Genomic DNA, 18,287 nt, shown 5'->3' on the forward strand with positions numbered 1-18,287 from the left:
AAGCACGAGGCGCAAACGAATTCGTTCTTGTGTGGTTCGTATGTTATTCGTGTGTGGCCCGACGGGCCACTTTGTGGCACTCGATCATTGTGCATAATCGTCCAGCAAATCGGTCTTTCTGCTCCACGATTCAAAGGGTAAGAAAGCTCTGCTGGAAAATATTCAGACGCGTGAGATTGGAATGAGATTGGATTGTATGTCGCTGTCGCGCGTTCGTGGTCTGTTCGTCTCGCTTATACGAGGTATAGACATTGTCTAATTATCATTACCATATCTCTAAATATATATTATTTTGCAATATTTATACAATTAAAAAAAATTTTTTTTTGAGACAGACTAATTCTTGTTCAAGATTTAATTTAAGTGCCGAAGAAGAAGATTATTAACTTTTCTTTATTGTTTATGAATATGAGGAATGTGCGTGCGTATGTGCGTGTCTGTGTGTGTGTTTGTGCGTGTATACGCGTGTGATATATTAATATAGCATATTTGGATGATTTCTCATTTGTTTCTTTCTATAATTAATAAAATTATATTGTTCATGGACGCAAGAATGAACAATATTTAATCAAAATGTATATGAGTAAAAATTTATATATAAACATTTTTTGTTAATCAATTTCTCTTGACTATAATACATGTTTTTGTTGAAAAAATGGAGAATATTACAAGCTGTTATACACACACTCAACACGTGCACGCATATTCGCCCGCGCTTGCACGAAAAATGTGTGTGTGTGTGTGTGTCTCACATGACACATAGTTGATTCGAAATTTCTTAAATAATTAACTAATCAGTTTTGTATTCTTCGTAATATTATAGTTGCTCGAATAGTAAAAGATTGGTTTATAATAAAAGAGTTACGCGCATATACATTTTTTGTTTTTTATAATTACAAATCTCTCAATTTTCACTGTACTGTTGCGAATAATCAAAACATTATCGTTACATGTAAAGTGAAGATTAATGTGTAAATTGTCATGGATAACTAGGAGATATATATTATCACAAAAAATGTGTGTACGTGTGTGTGTAAGGAAAAATATGGAATTTATAGAGTTTTCCATACCAAGATTGTTTCGTCTTTTTTACGTTCAATTAGATCTTGCTAGCTTTAAGTTTATTTATTATTTAACTGCAAATATATACCTCTCTTTGCTTTCGCAATTTTTTTATCGTAATATTATGAAACTCGGAAAATATTACAAAAGTGTGTGTGTGTGTGTGTGTGTGTGTGTGTGTGTGTGTGTGTGTGTGTGTGTGTGTGTGTGTGTGTGTGTGTGTAGAATTATGTGCGCGTGTGTGCGCATTTTTTAAGCTTCTATATATCACAAATTGAGTAATATAATCAACTGCTTAATATCTTATATTAGTGCGATTGATATCCTCGGGAATATATTTTATACAATTTTATTACTTATTATATATACAAGTTGTGTGTAACGATTTAATATTGAATAAGTAACGAATATTACATAAAATGATATGTTGCTGTAACATTTAGCCAATTGTTTTCTCTCTGCAATAATTTACACGTGATTAGCAAAATTTGATGAAGTATTTAGAATAGAACGCGTCTACACCTGCATCCTTTTGATGTTGACACTACGTGCTTATCTATCATTTATACATGTGTTATGTGCGTAGATTTAGCTTCCTTCCGATTACATTTTTCGACATCACAAGTGATAAACGTAAAACACTTCCGCTCTCATTTTCACGAAATGAATTTCATAATACTTCGTATTCAAAGTGTATTAAATAACATCGTATAATCTTTAACAAAGGAACAACTAAGAACAACGTCTCTATTGTTTTCTAGAGCACATTGTAATGTGTTGTTTCGAATGTGTAAAACGTGGACAATGTGTTATTATATATGATATTTATTTTTCTTACGATAGAGAAAGAAAAAGCCGGATGGAACAGCAATAAAAGAACCGCGAAGTTTAGTTAATCAAAGTTCCTCGAACGATGTGCCATGGCTTCGTCTTTAGGGGGGTCAGGAATGACGTCGGGCGTCTCGTCGCCGCGAATAGTCAACCTGGAATTTCCCCCACCTCCACCTTATCCACCGCCGCACAATCAGGTAAAGTTTGAAGAGACTATGGAGACACATTATTAATTTCACTGATAAATGATAATACATATGTATATAAACGTTAGTTGTGCGTAACAAGAAATGATTAAGCAAAGTACAATCAAAGATACAAGTCAACAACAATTTTGTACTTTTTTTATTTTCATATATTTTTAAACATTGTAATACTCTTTACTATGTTAGCAGTGTTAAAAAGTTATTTTTATATATCGCGCGCGGCACTAATTTATTTTTTCCACAGATATCGCGCAACGCTTTAATGGAACCGGTATCACCGGTGTCACCCATCACGACTTCTCCACAACATCCGCTTCTGGATTATTCGTATGCGTACTACCCGTCTGATTCGAATCACTTTCATGTCGCATATCCGACACAAGCGCTCTTGCAGCAACAACAGCAGGAGCAACGGCAGCAACAGCAGCAGCAACAACAGCAGCAGCAGCTACAACAACAACAGTTGCAGCCAATAAGATCCGATCCTTTGAAGAGACACACTTACACAACTTGCTATGGCACGGAAGAAAATATTTACGAAGAGATATCGGAAATCAGGTAAATATTACTAAGACATCTCATCCATATAAATTAATTTATTGTTAATTTTATAACAATTATTTTAACAGAGTTCAATGCTTGTTCGATACAAGTTGCCAACACGATATCCGGTATTCAGTGTCTATATTTGAAAATTAGAAACTTTACAATAAAGAAAACATAAATTACATTTCTTTTAGAAATATATTAGCTAAAATCATATGTTTATTGAGTTTATAAATAATGGTAAAGTAAATTTTCTCGCAAATGTAAGCGAGTGACATGTATGCGAACAATACAATTCACTCTCCCCTGATTCAATGTATCTCCTAGCGGATGCCGGAGATAGCGATTAACTCGAATAATAAAAGAAACAATAAGAAAATAAGTTATATAGATTATGTATTTATCCAGTGTCTTTGACTGGCGCATAAGTCGTTGAAACGAGATAAATTATACGCGCGTTCAAATTGAGAACATCGCTAAATACATAACTATATTATTTCATACGTTGTCGCGAAATAGACTACGCAAGATAGCTCCCTGATTTCTGGTAACTGTTTCTTCTTGAGAACACATTAAAATCAATGTAAATTGAATTTATATACAATTATAGATGTATATAGTGTAGAATATTTGTATTATAGTTTAAACATTTGATAATATAATAGATAATACAGTATAACTGTTGGAATTATATTAATATTGATATAAGAATTAAATATAATCGGATCGAAAATCAAACTGATTGTGAGGTGCAAACTAAAGTTATATTCCTTTGAACGCTGTTAAATTTTTCAGCAAGCAATGTCATCGCGCGTTGCACGGATCGCGAAGGTCACTTGTGGCAGAAGAGGTACGTCGCGTACAATCGCGACATCGTCGTGTGCTTGGGGAACTTAACCTAAGCGTAGAGGCAATGTTGATGCCAACTGCGGTTGACAATAACGAGGAACAAATAGCGCAGAAAGTTCATGAAACTTCGACCGAAGAACTGCTGCCTTCGACTAGTTACGCCGATGATGTACTCTCGCGCGGATGTGACATGGACAGTGGTTTCAGTGGAAGCTCTAGCGCGAGTTACAGGTGTGTTGGAAAGAGTTATATTATGATTGTTATATATTTATTTGCTTTAATATCATTTTCTGTATTGTATAAAAACGCTATATTTTGAAACAAGACTTAATTTTTCCCCACAAACTTATAATTCAAACTTCTCATATACAGTTTGTCAAACAGTTTATTTTTTACCTGCAGGTCAGGCTTGGGTTCTTTAAGAAGAGGAATGGGGAAAACGAGCGGCATGGAACTAATTGGTATTCCACGTAAAACGAAAGCTGCCATGATTTGGAAAAAAGGCTGGAAAGGTTGGAAAAAACTTCATTCCTTTGGAAACAGTAGCAGCAACAGCAAGATCATTGGTGAGTCTAATCGATTGTTTTGATTTATATATCGTAAATATACATAAATATATAGATTATCCAAATCATCGGTCGTGATCGTTGTCGCGTTTCGTCGTTTCGTAAATATGATTATCGTGTGCCCGGTAGTCGGTTTTCATATTACGCACGACTATGAATTTGAGTATGAGCGATTCGTTATAAATTCTTGATGCGTAGTCTGTCGCGCATCAAGAATGCGGACGACGTATTTTCCCTGAAAATGTTTCTCAAAAATAAATGAAAGGGCAATGATTTAAGAAAAAAGATTCACATATATTTTACATGTTTTCTCCAAGATAAAAAAGAATTATATAATTTTTGAAAGATAAATTTTAAAATGTTTTCCGTATATTTGTTTTAGAAAGTGTTTTGTCGTGTATGTAACTAGTATGAGTATGCATAGTGTTTCTTTTTATAAAAATACATTGTTCGCGCAGTATAACGCGAGTGTTCATACTCGTTTCATGCGCTCGTGTGCATTTGGCGAATAAAGTTAATTATTGGTACTTGGAAGAGGTCAGCTGTGGTCACTCGATGGAGAAGCAGATGCGAGATCACGTGAAATGTCCCCTCCTTTCTTTCCCTCACTCCTTTTCCTTTCTTTCATCTATATGTCATATAAACATCTAACGCTCTTGTACTCATTGTAATATACCTTTTTAGTACAACACGGTTCAATGATTGGTTTAAAAAAAATGTAAAATGTTTTATTTCCTTACTTTCGAATTTAAAGGAGAAGATTATAATGGAGATAAATGAAATATTGCTTGATATATTTTCAAGTGAAAAATAACTTTGAACTATTAAGCGCATTTACAAATTTTTCGTATATAATATAAGACATCGAGAGTTTCGGGTTTAAAAGATGTTTAATTTTCGCACATTTATTTCAAATATACACATATATATTAATTTATATATTTATATAATTATAATTGCAGACGGTGGCTCCGTCTACGCAATATAGCGACGAGCTGGAATTGATACTGTCGTTGAGACATGTACCGATTGAGTTGCATTTGTATATTTAAAATTTTAAATGTAACATTTTATCGAGACTCTAGTAAATTATAGCGAGAAATTCATCTTTGCAATTAAACGCCAATGCTAATTTATATAACAATACTCTTTATAATATGTTTTATGCGCGCGCATAATACATCTTCCTTGGCATACATTTTTAAACATACAAGAGAGATTTTCTCTCTTTCTCTCTCACATACACACGCAATATACATGTGTCTGTACATGTATGTACATACACATCACCTGTTGGTCTTTCGAAGCGAGATTGTCTCGCATCTTACTCTACCTACGCCATGTTTCTCTTTCTCATTCCCTCCCCCCTCCTTCCCCGGCCCTCTGGTCTTTGTCCTTTCTCATGCGTTCCGCACCGCGCCTCTTCCTCTCTTTTATATTCATTCGCCGTCTCGTCTCGTCCATCTACCTCTACATTTCGCTCTTCTATCTTTTTCTCTCGAGTATACACACACAGCTGCGCGACGCAAGGCATGGCGAGTGGCGAGGCGCGGCGAGACGTGGCGAGACGAGGCGAGACGAAGCGAGCGACAAGAGCCGCGTTATGTGTTTCACTCTCGATCGCTCGTATATATATACTTTCTCTCTCATTTGGTAGCTACACATTCTTGGGTCGTGTCAGTCGCTCGCGCAGCGAGTTCCTTCCTCCTCCCACCTCTCTCCCTCCTTCTCTGCGTACACCCTTCAGTCTCTCTATTTTCTTTGCGTGCCCTTCGCTTCTTCTTTCTCCAATCTCCTCGCGTCAGTGTACGTAGAGCGAGGAGCGAGTACGCGGAGGGCCGGGGCGGAACAGAACACGCAGCGCGCGGCCATGTTGATTCGCTCCGTTTGCTCGCTCCGCTGTGGTACTTCTTCGTTGCGAAACGCGGCGCGTCTTCGTTATCGCTGTATGCCGCGGCGTTATTAATCGTGGGGGCCGCGGCCGGGCCGCGTGCGCACGTGCCCGATATGATTTTTACCTCATAAATATCGCGTAATCGAGGCGTATGTGTATATAATGTGCGCGCGCGCGCGGGCCTATGAATTCGCGTGTGGTAGCGTAATTGTATTCTGCGAATACGCGCGCGCGTTAAGTTAGTGATGGAGTGAGAAAGAGAGAGAGAGAAAGAGAAAAGGAACGAGAGAGAAAGAAAGTTGCACGAGTAAATCATCGCAAAGAACATTCGCGCCTCCGCGAGATGGAGGAACTGCATAATGGGGTTGTCCTCATCAAATGTAAGTAGTGATTATTTATAATGCATTTTCTTCTTCCTTTTGCGTGTGTGTGTGTTATGTATTATGTTTCTCCTTTTTTGATATTAAATATTAATCACTGCAATCAAAACAGTCCAACATGCAGTCCAATATGTGTTTATCCATATATGATATTCTTTCAAATAAATAATCTTTATCGTGCAATTAAAGAAGTCTTTCCTATGTGTTGTGAGAAAGAGAGAGAGAGAGAGAGAGAGAGAGAGAGAGAGAGAGAGAGAGAGAGAGAGAGAGAGAGAGAGAGAGAGAGAGAGAGAGAGAGAGAGAGAGACAGATAGAGACAGAGAGGGAACACAGAGACAGAAACCGCGTGTCCATATCGGGAACATTGAAATGTCGATACAACGACATTAAATTATGTTGGCATATCGATATAAATTTCTAATTAACGCGCATGTACTGGTTATCAAAGTAAAATGTTATCAAAGTTTAAGTTGAATATTGCACAAAACGTAACAAAAAGAGATGAGGAACATTATCTGTTGTTTGTTTTTCTTAAAGCTTAACCCAGAGCTAGAATCATAAATCGAAAGATTACATTCGGGAATAATCTATAGACTTTAATTGCGAACAATTGGTACATATAAACCCAACATTTTATAGTGATGCACTTCATTTACATCTTGAATACAAGTTCGATGATCGAGTTTACGCAAAAATATTGCTGTATAGACAACCTCGCATAATAGTTAATTATTATAGTTTTAATTATTATAATTTGATAATATCAGTTATCATTACGTATGAAACACCCGCTTTGATTGAAAAATGTAACGATTGTGTCAGCATTGCTTGCGTTTGTGTTCATTATCTATTATCAACGTAACGTTTCGTCCATGCATTATTCTTGTCGATTCTGTCTAGTACGTAGATTACGTCAATTAGATCGATTCTGTGTTCAATAATTATTTTCGGTGATCAATAAAAATCGAACGGAACATTTTTTGGAAAATTGTGCTTGCTGCACAAATCGCATTTATATAATTTAAAATATAGAATCGATTAATTACACAGTGCAGCAGACAAAATAATTATTGAAGTGCCTCTATAACACCCCAGTATCAACCGTTCGTTTCTATTATATTAAAAATATTTTTTTTCAAAGGTTGATCATTTTGAATCATTTTTATTTTTACCAAATCCAGCTTTATTATACAATATATTATGTAAAATATAAAGGTACCTACCTATATCATAATCCACTAACAGAAAAATGTTTGATTTTGTTGTGTTATTATATCATGGGCGCTCTCTGACCCGTATGAGCATTAGCGACACGGAAAATTGCTGCGTTGCTCGCACACACTCTGTTGAATGCTGTTGAATGCTGCTGAATGCTGCTGAATGCGAGATCGATGAATACGAGAAACATCGCGAAATCTAGTAACACTAATTGTAAAAACAGGAAAGATGCCGCGCCGTTATTTACGCCTTGAGCGCTGCACAACTTTTCATTATTCGTATATATACATACATACATATATATATGTCATTGTCTCTTTATTTCAATAGTAAATATCTAAAATAATGTCTATGTACACACATGTATATACATGTGTGTGTATTTTATAAAGAGACGAATTTTTATAAAGAAATAAAAAATAATTCAAACGAAGAGAGAAGATAATAATTTATAATTTGATCTAGGATATATATCTATTTATTATACGTACAACTTTGTATAAATATGTTTATGTTGTCGAATGTTCAAAGAACATTCAACCTGCTAGTTGTAGGCGTGCTTTTATCGCAAAAATACATATTGATTGAAATGCCACGTGGACTTGCAGTGTTTCGCGTTGTTGAAAGCCGTACCACTCGCTCCATATTCATAGTCACTGTAAATAAACTGGTGAAATAGTGAAAGGAAATTGGCGAATATCTCGAGCATAAATTCGCCAAGATGCTTGCGTACAATCTATAATTTGCATGGTTTCGTACAATTGTGATCGCAAAACGTCGTTTTACAAATGGAAAGGAAAGAAAAAAAAAAGAAAGATATTTTTATGTTTACTAGACTTGTCATGTTTACTAAACTCGATCGTTTTACATATATAGATAATAGATATGTATATACTATATAAAATAATTAAGAATTTTAGTATGGCTCTCAATATGAAATACAAATTAAATTTCAAGGGGATAGGAGAGCGGGCTAGAAAGAATTAGACACAGATGGTAGTGTGTCAATTTTAGGTAAAATTTATTTTTCGTAATTAGTAGTAAACAGGGCGCAACTAATTTTTATTCATTTCATATTATTCTTATTATATATATATATATATATATTATTTTATTTTTTTAGGGAAGTCCGGAGGGTTTTATTTTTATTAAAATAAAAATCTCGAATTGATTTTTTTTTATTTAATTCCTTGGTATATCGAGAAAAATTTGTGCCCTATGCACAACTAATCAGGTTCAACAAAAAATTAATTCCCCTGAAACTGACGCATCCACATGGATGGCTCTTTCTAATTCGTTAAAATTTAAATTTTTGTATAAAATAATTGTCTCTTGTTATGATGTTTAACGTAAAAGTGAAACATGAACATTTTATTCTTTTTTCGTTTGTCCCCCAATACGGAATGAAATGCACCAATTTCGGAGCATTGGAGGACACGCTGTACAAAACACCTCGATGGAATAAAAAATATAAAAAATTTTTCGACAAAGATTTAGAATGAAGAGCTAAAGACAAACAATATGTGAAAATATACTATTACGAGCGCACATGTCACGCGTAGCTTTTTAGCCGGCTATAGCTTCGATATACATATATGTACGTACGCGCATAGAAATGAGCACAGGGAGGGAGTTCATTCGTCATCCGCCTCTCTTGCACGCGAGCAGGTTGATAGATACGCGCGGCTCTCCTCTCGTTATTTCCGGAGAAATAGTATCGGTGCGCGGCAGCGTTGTTACGTCCGTAATTCGTTTTGTTCGACTACTATGCATTATTATTGTTACGTCGCGCGGCATTTCGTGAACGGCACTGCGTTTGCTTTCGTACCTGCTCGGAGCCACCTTGGATCTTGGTGCGTACGTGTAAGTATATATATACGCACACACGTGCGTACCGACGCGTTACACGCGCAAACACGTAACGCGATGGTGCGTAGGTTGAGCGAAAGCACATATACCATCGAGTCGGATGAGCCGTATTTTTCCATGTGAAAGTATTGGGTAACTAACGAGTAGGCGTATCAGTTTTCGTGTATAATTGTGGTGACACGTGAGATTGAAACCGCCAATGTGCGTGTATGCTTGTGTATGTCATCATTTTTCTGTGTATTATAAATATATAAAATTTTTATTGTTTTTAAATTTTGTATTTCAAAGCAGCGAAATAACACGAGAAAAATGTGATAATATATCCATCGTTTCCCTGATTATTGTTGACCTACATAGCTTTGGTTCACAAAACTATATAAAAGACTTTTTCTACACGGCGCGATAGCGGATTAAAAATCGACCTTACGTAATAATTTCCGATGATCAGCGCTTTACATACATGCATATTTATATTCCTTTGTTTCTTCGAGATAAAAGAGTTGACAGGGATCCAATTTCAGATTGCGTCCGCATTGATACGACGCGGAATACGCGTTGATATTCGGTGTCTCGTAAAAAGTATCGCAAAGCGCTTTTACTTTATGCATCTTTACGTATGCGACGAGAACGTGGGAATATATAAAGTGCGTCGCATTAATCAGATGATTATCGCGACGTTAACACGTTAGTAACACGAGCGCGCAACACAGCGGAAGGTCCAATAAAACAGGCGATGCATAGCAAGGCGACAGGCGACGCGACGCGACGCGACACTTCCGCGCCTGCGATCAACCGGCTCGATCTCTCGTACACACATCCGTCAAAAATTCGTCGTATACTATATAATCCTTGAATCGTTTTCTCTCTCTCTTTCTCTCTCTCTCTCTCTCTCTCTCTCTCTCTCTCTCTCTCTCTCTCTCTCTCTCTCTCTCTCTCTCTCTCTCTCCCCCCCCCCCCCCCCTCTCCCCCTCTGTTCCTCGTATATCGCAATCTCGTGATTGAGAGAATAAAATACGAAAAGCATATCGTCCATCCTCAAAGAGGTGACGCATAGCAGACGTCTATAGTTGGTCCGATGACGCGCTCAAGAGTACTACTTGTTACAAGTTTTATTATAGATAGATAGATAGATGGTAACGAAACTACAATGGTACAAACTAAGCAAAAAAAAGACTCTTTTCTACATATCGAGTTGAGATAGGTTTAATTAGTCAATTCAAGTTTTTATTGGTACTCTTTCAGACGAGCCTCGTTCAAGGTGCAAATCGTGGGATGACGTAGGACCCGGCAAAATGGAAACTGTCAGTGGGAATGCGCGTCATCCTTCTCTAGAGACAAGCAGGTCCAACACGTCCACGCAATCCGCCAGAAGCGAGGACTCTTGGTGTTCGGCATCGGATCACGATATCTCTTCCGATGATGAAAGCGAAAAGAGTAATATCAGTATTAAGTAAGTTGTCAGTTGTCAATAAAGTCGTTACATAAATTGGTAAAGTGTTACGTCCATGATGAAAATTTGTCACTTGCTCCTTGCAGAAGTAATTGTCAATTGAGAAATACGTTGCACAAGGCACGTACGCTTTGCGACAAGTGGCGATTTCAGAATATACCGGCAAATAGTGCGGATCTTTTGGAATCTCCGGGGAATCACGGACGTCTCTCGAGATGGTTCAGTATTCGCAGAGGGTCGACGCATCATTACGATGTAGATTCCTCGGATACGGTATCTTTAACCAGCCCTGTCAAAACATCGCAAATGCCACAGCTTTGCGAAGTGAGCATTTCCGTTTTTGTGCAATTTCGATTTCAATTAATCGCGCGATGTGCGATTAATTTATTCGAGTACTTATCGGTGATAACCATTATATTCTAGGTCGACGAAGAGACTAGCGCAATGATACAATTTCAGTGCATGCAACAACGAAGACAAGCTCCACCTACGCTTCCGCCACCACCTTCAAACTTGTCTCCCCAACAATTGAAACGTCGACATATCGTGGCCGCGATCGTACATTCCGAAAACAGTTATGTATCTACTTTGCAGAGATTAGTAAATGTACGTATATATATCGAAAATAATATCATCTTGAGCGTATAGGAGGAGAGACGCGAGCAATTTTCTCTCATATAAATTACAAATTACTCCATTTTCATTTTAGGACTATAAGAAACCATTGGAGGAATCTTCACCGCCTATACTGAGTCAGTCTAAGATAGCGACATTGTTTCATAGACTGCCCGAAATTTTGCAATGTCATACGTTATTTAGAATTGCTCTGGCGGAATGCGTACGATCCTGGGATAAGGATGAAAAGTTGGGAGATGTATTCGTTGCGAGTTTCAGCAAAGCCATTGTTCTTGACATTTACAGCGGCTTTATAAACAACTTTTCTGTGGCGATGGATTTAGCTAAACAAGAATCGAAGAGAAAGACCGCACTCGCAGACTTTTTTAAGGTACCACTTTGATTTACACGTCTCTCAATATCTCAAATTTTAATTTCGCAATCGTTGATTTATTTACATGCGTACATACATGTATATATTTTTCCTTTTCCTTGTAGGTGAAACAAATAAGTGCCCACGACAGATTATCTTTCTTTGGTTTAATGGTTAAGCCTGTACAAAGGTTTCCACAATTTATATTATTTTTGCAAGTGAGTTGTTATTAATGAGATGCGAAAAATTACCTTCTCTCACTCAGTGTCGTCAAAGTAATAGTTTTATATCTTATGTTTAGGATTTATTAAAGCATACACCACAAGGACACCATGATAGAATGTCTCTACAGTTGGCGTTAACGCAACTCGAGAGTTTGGCCGAAATGCTAAACGAGAGAAAACGAGAAGCGGAGCAATTCCAAGCGTTTAAAGAAATGTTGCGGCATGTTTCCGGAAAATTATCGCATCGTCCGCTTTCTTCGTCGTCACGCTATCTTATTAGAGAAGATAATGTCACGCAATTGGTAAGACTGTGTCATCAAACACATAATATCAAACGCAATATTATTTACATATATATGTATGTATCAACAATATAGTAACAAGTGAATCGAGGAAATAAATATAACGTATGCAATTTGTTTATTATAGGAATTCAATCAGAACGGCATGATAACGAAATCCAAAAGAAGAAGATTATTGTTACTAAATGATTTAGTAGTATGCGTTTCCGTTACTCCGAGATCGACGGAAGACTTTTCAGGAAACGAACGATTAACGTTGAAATGGACGTATCCGGTATCGGATATCGAAGTACGTATAATAATAAATTTTACATTACATATGTTGCAATGATTACATTACACATATTACAGAGTCTTGTTAAATCTTGTTAAATACAAATCAATTTATAAGAATAAAAACATTTCTCTCTTTAAAATACATATGCAAAATTAATAGCTTAATGATTTTGTTTTAGATTCAAGATACTAGCGCTTCTCCGACTTTAAGTCGATTACTCACCGCTGGTTTGAATAAAGGCGGTAGTTTAAAATCTGACAAAAGCGGTGGAGAGTGTGGACAAGCAACTGACGCGGATAGCCTTTGTGTAGAAATGAACGATCTTATGCACGATTACGAAGTCATGTCTAGAATAAGCGATTTAGTAGTCCAATTGAAGGGTAGATACGAGGTAAGGACACAAAATGATAAATTTGTCATTTATGTCTTTACATATTTTATTTGAAACACACACACATATATACGTGCATACTACTTATATTCATATAATAGAAATTCGATGATTGGTTTATAAACAAATTAATTGGATTGTTATTTCTTGTTTGAATTCAAAGGGAATGACACTCCAGACTACCAAGCAAATTCTGCAATCGATACAAATGTCGATACAGCAGAAAGACGAGGATATGGTATGGGCCGATAGCTGTTGTCTCCAACTAGTCACAAAGCAAGGTCAGATGTACACATTTCAAACGGAAAATCCGTTGGTGAAAAAGGATTGGATAACCGAACTTAGATTAGCGCAATTAGCTTTGGATCCTAACAACTCTCCATCGTGGGAAGTACCTGAACAAGAGCAAAGGCCATCTACGAAAATGCCACTTTTCGTTAGTTCGCAAGCCGTATACCGCTCGCAACATCAGACCGAAGTAAGTTGGCCCGAAAATATCAAATGTATTTGTATATATGTCTGTATGTCGTACATAAAAATGTAATGTACATACGCGCGTACATATTATTATTATTATTATTATTATTATTATTATTATTATTATTATTATAATATACACACAATATCGCAATGTTTTGATTACAGGTACGTTGCGGTTGTTATTATTCCATTGAAAATTCACGTTCCACGAGACGACGCGGTAGAAGTCAAAATTATTTGTGGATATGTACAGGAGACGGCATATCCAGTCATGTAACAGTTTTTGGTCAGTCGACAACAGCCTCGGCGACTTGTTTGAAACGCATAACTACGTTCGATCTGGTCGAAACTAGAGTGAGCGCTATCGAGTTCGTAAAAGGGGTTTCCAATTCCAACGATTTTACCACGCTCGCCAGTGATCTCGTATGGATGGGTACGGATTCTCGGAAAATTATAATTTATGCCGCGACGGAACCCGAAAAGGAAGAAGAAATCGGCAATTATCCCGTCTCAGGACCTGTAATAGAAATCAAATATCATTGCGACAATGTTTTCGTAGCTTTGGGCATGGGCTTGTTACTTTTGTTTAAACGACAAGCCGATGGTATGTGGGCCCTCAAAGATCCCTTCGTTATATCACTCGGTAACGATCCTGTCTCGTGCCTAATGCCAATTAATACGTCAGTTTATGCCGCCTGTGGCAAAAAGGTTTGGGTACTTAACGCCACTTCGGGAGAAATCAACAAGAGCTTTAGCGCGCAACACGAACACGTCGGAAATGTGCGACTCATGGCCCATTCCGGGGTCGGTCTTTGGGTCGCCCTTAAAAATTCGAGTACGGTTTGTCTCTATCACACGGAAACGTTCAAACATTTGCAGGACATCAATATAGCGTCCAACGTATTGCGAGTGACGAAAATGAATAATCCTTCCAACTCGTGCGGTGGCACTCCTCTCGCTATCAATAATCAAACTGCGGTTACGGTTACGGCGCTTTTAGCGTGCAAAGGTCTCTTGTGGGTCGGCACTAATGTAGGTATTAGTTTGACTATTCCATTACCGCGTTTGGAGGGAGTGCCAATCATCAGTGGTCGCGTCAATATTTCGTATCACGCTCATTTTGGTCCGATTACTTTCTTATTGGCGGTACACAACACGAAAGGTGCAATGTATTCTGCCGCGAAGAATGTTCGCGTCAATGATGACGAAAGTGTACCATTAAGAACGAAAGATGTCGAACAGAAATCGCGAGATAGAACGAGTTTAGATTCGACTGCGTCTAATAATATCGCGAAACTTAAGCAACAGTTGACGGGAAGCCCGGTAATGTTGAGAAGAAAGCGAAGTAAGGAATACGAATGTAGAGGCTCGAAAACGCTTCCGAAGGGATTAGGATCTGGTTGTGGATTTTTATCAAGCTCCATCTCCAGTTCGCAGAGTTCCGGTGAGAATTGTGACGTTTACGGACTTTACGGTGAACTGATGTACGTGAAGGATTACGAAAATGAAAACAATTCGGGTATAGATCCTATTTACGAAACATTGAGAAGAAGCGACCCAGAATTGGCAGCCATACCAAATAAAGTAAGTACTTTGGATCGTAGATTGAAAATGAAAATAACTAGGCCTAGATCGCTGGATCTTTCCAATTGGTCGGTAGATTCTCACGCGAGCTCCTTGTACACATCTTCGGAAGAAAATTTATCTCTGAAAACTGGAAAATTATCGCGTAATAGTAGTATAGCTAGTCGTAACGGTCCTTACGATCTCTCTATAACTAACAATAGCGCAATGGAGTCCGCATTGGGGGGGGAAACAACATCCGCGAGCAATGTTAAAATGAATGGTAAGAAAAATGGTAAAACGCAACAAGTAGAACAACCTAAAAGAACGGTGTTGACGCTAATGGGTGGACGCGGTTACGTCAATTGGAGACAACTACACGCGCAATCCTATATTGACAAAAGTTCGAAATCGACCTATGCGTTGAAAGATCCCAACAGTAATGACGCACATATAGTCTTATGGGAGATGAAATTGTGATATTTGTTCGCCTTAGACTTATCGTTATACATCAGTTATTATATCACAGAAGCGAAACTTTGACACTGATATCTATGTGCATCGTAGTATCAGAAAATAGGACCAAAACAATATGCTTTAGATAAGATTATTCATTATTGTATTGTAGGACTATATCAGGCCCATGACATGTGATTCAATTAGAATTGTGGCAACCGAGTATCTGTATCTTTGACTATTTATAATATGACATAATTAATATACAAATTGCTATACGCGAATTATATCTTTTAAACCGACAAGAATCGAGAATGCTAAAAGAAACAAGTCTAACTCTCGAGTATTAGAATATTAAATATTTCTCGTATACATATAATTGTCAGATTGTTTTATAGGTGCTTTTGTTTAATTACACGTTATTTTTTAAACAAACAACTTTTCTAGGAAAGATTGACACTTTATCAAGTAAACAAATTCAAAATATATATCGCGTTGCAATTTACGATGAGATTAATATACACTTTGTAAGTAGCAGCAGATACTCTTGCCTATCAAAAATGAATGCTTTCATTGCATATGGACTATAGTTATGTAATAACGTTATACGATGAGATATTATGTACATACATACAACGTATCGATACAGTACAATGTATCGTTTCTAGATATGAATCATTCGAAATTTATACCTGCTCAGGGTATATATCAATTGATGAATCTCGTTAGTATTTAACGAAATGTGTGATAAGTCTTAAAAATAATGAGAAAGCGCACAAAAACAGGATTACGCTTAAATGTGAAACGTTTCATATTGTTATATTTGTCATGCGAATATTTGCTACAGAAATATTATGTTTACAGAGTGCATATATTCAATCTCGTTAAAATTAATAGATAAATCGTTGAAATCGTTGCTCGCATATGTAACTAAAATTCAAATGGTTGATTGGGTCTGGATTATACTGGATTAAGACATGTGCAAAATATTTACCATTGTGTGCTGCATTTACTTGCTGTATTTTACTACGTATTATAAGCTATCGTAACGTACATTGATTGGCAAAAATTAGCCCACTGAAAACTTGTCTGGACATTAATTGATTTTAAACATTTTTTTTATATGCAATATTTGTTTTAAAATGTATGCGCGCCCGCAGGCGTGCATACGTTAATTCTTGGTTTTAAACGGTAATTTTTTGCATCGCTCTTGGCCGAGATTTAAATGTAATATTTCAACAATTATATTTGCCGTTTGAAACTAATTACGAGTCACACATAAAGTTGTGGATAAATTACCAACAAGCTTAACAGACATGTCGTCTCGATATTCGATAAATGTGTTTATATATAAAGTTTCATAATGCGCGTAATGCAAATCAACGCAATCTAACGCATTTACATTATTTATATTGGTATAAAAATTAATTTTTCGTTGGTTAGACTACTATCACATTAATCTGTATATTCCTTTAAAGAAATTGAAGACATTTATATTTACGATATGCCAGACCCGAACAGCTACTTAGAATCTCATTATTTACAAGTTTTATAAAGGCAAACGATCCATTAATATTGGCCGAATAGAAATTAACATCTTTTCATTTAACAATCTATTTTAACAATTACTAAAATTAAAAAACCGTGAGCGCTTATAAAATCTTCAAATTATCGCTTTCTTCACAGCAATATTTTGCAGAAAATAATTATGGAAATCAATATTTATTAAATTTTTTCTCAGTGAATTTCTTCATAATTAATTATAAATTTCTCAATTCTTCGATAAATTATATAAAAACTTATTTGTTAACACTTTTCTGGACTTAACTAAATATAAATAAACAAATAAATATATTTATATATGTTCATATTATGATAAAAATATTAATTAGCAATTTTGCATCTGTTGTGATAATTATTGAAAAATTTATAGCTACAGTTATTAATGAAAAAAATATATCCAACTTTTTATAAGATGCTACCCCATTTTGATACGATCGAATGAAGAGTGCCAGAAAGTCTATGTACATATATATTTCGCAAAATGATAATAGTGTATGAAATCGTTGAATAGATTTATATTTTGTACACTAATTCTGTTCGAATATACATGATCTAATTTTGTATTTATGCCCCCAGTACGCGCGTTAGTTGTATAATGAAACTTTACTATGTATTTATTACTTGTAGTACGACGTTGTGTCATTGCGTTATAAATAGAGAATCTTGTTATTTTGCTATCGAAAAGAAAGCAACGGTATAATATACTTTTTTGTTCATTGTAACTTTATACGGCTACATTAAAACTAGTTCTTCAAGCGAACAAAAATATCTCTTTTTCTCTATCCAACACGCGCATACACACGCAAAATGTACAACACATATATGTATTGACCACGCAGTTGGTTATAAAAAAAAAATCGGATAATGTGCAAAAGATGATTCGAATGGAATGCAGTCAGGCGATACAATATTGCGGTATAAAATGCAATCCAATATATTGTAATCTCTAATATTTGTACATTTTTTTTTTTTTTTTTTTATATAATGCGTTTAATATCAACTGTCCTTTAATACTTCCTGCAAAATAGATCCCGTATTTCTGGCCGGAATAAAGTCTGGAAATGTTGGAAGAGCAACGTTGGACAACAATGATGAAGACTGTTGTTTGTTATATCCTGACCGCGACGAAGACTGCAATTAAAGCGCATAATGAGAATGTTTTTAAATGAGAA

The 18,287-nt window shown here is 36.2% G+C and overlaps 2 protein-coding genes across 10 annotated transcripts in view; one reads left to right on the top strand and one right to left on the bottom strand.

Annotated features, from left to right (window-relative positions):
- On the top strand, positions 1 to 18,204 carry LOC145943018 (rho guanine nucleotide exchange factor 10). Of its 6 annotated transcripts, none has more exons than XM_083050203.1 (15): positions 1 to 137; positions 1,906 to 2,090; positions 2,344 to 2,657; positions 3,441 to 3,725; positions 3,897 to 4,060; positions 10,664 to 10,871; positions 10,958 to 11,195; positions 11,295 to 11,477; positions 11,581 to 11,877; positions 11,985 to 12,077; positions 12,161 to 12,385; positions 12,513 to 12,674; positions 12,841 to 13,053; positions 13,217 to 13,531; positions 13,699 to 18,204. In XM_083050203.1, exons 2-15 carry the CDS (start codon positions 1,983 to 1,985, stop codon positions 15,574 to 15,576), a joined length of 4,683 nt encoding a protein of 1,560 aa, XP_082906329.1. In that variant the 5' UTR covers positions 1 to 137; positions 1,906 to 1,982; the 3' UTR covers positions 15,577 to 18,204. The 6 variants fall into 6 exon arrangements, with proteins under 6 accessions (XP_082906329.1, XP_082906330.1, XP_082906331.1 ...); XM_083050204.1 differs by having other exon boundaries at positions 115 to 242; XM_083050205.1 differs by lacking the exons at positions 1 to 137; positions 1,906 to 2,090; positions 2,344 to 2,657; positions 3,441 to 3,725; positions 3,897 to 4,060 and adding an exon at positions 5,059 to 6,334.
- The window catches only part of LOC145943019 (uncharacterized), a 21,093-nt gene continuing 20,881 nt past the window's right edge, over positions 18,076 to 18,287 (bottom strand). For all 4 annotated transcript variants that reach the window (XM_083050211.1, XM_083050212.1, XM_083050210.1 and 1 more), the window contains one exon: positions 18,076 to 18,246. In XM_083050211.1, coding sequence (XP_082906337.1) covers positions 18,112 to 18,246 — 135 coding nt within the window. In that variant the 3' untranslated portion in view covers positions 18,076 to 18,111. The remainder of the gene's footprint in view (positions 18,247 to 18,287) is intronic.

The sequence above is a fragment of the Prenolepis imparis genome, unplaced genomic scaffold (assembly GCF_030444845.1).
Source record: "Prenolepis imparis isolate NDT839.2.m4 unplaced genomic scaffold, iyPreImpa1.0 SCAF_11, whole genome shotgun sequence".
Classification (NCBI taxonomy): Eukaryota; Metazoa; Arthropoda; class Insecta; order Hymenoptera; family Formicidae; genus Prenolepis; species Prenolepis imparis.

Excerpts from the sequence above, each read along its gene's own strand:
- LOC145943018 (XM_083050203.1), top strand. The coding sequence starts at position 1,983 with ATGGCTTCGTCTTTAGGGGGGTCAGGAATGACGTCGGGCGTCTCGTCG. Across the intron at positions 10,872-10,957 it reads AAGAGTAATATCAGTATTAA|AAGTAATTGTCAATTGAGAA; the intron begins GTAAGTTGTCAG and ends TGCTCCTTGCAG. Across the intron at positions 11,878-11,984 it reads CACTCGCAGACTTTTTTAAG|GTGAAACAAATAAGTGCCCA; the intron begins GTACCACTTTGA and ends TTTTCCTTGTAG.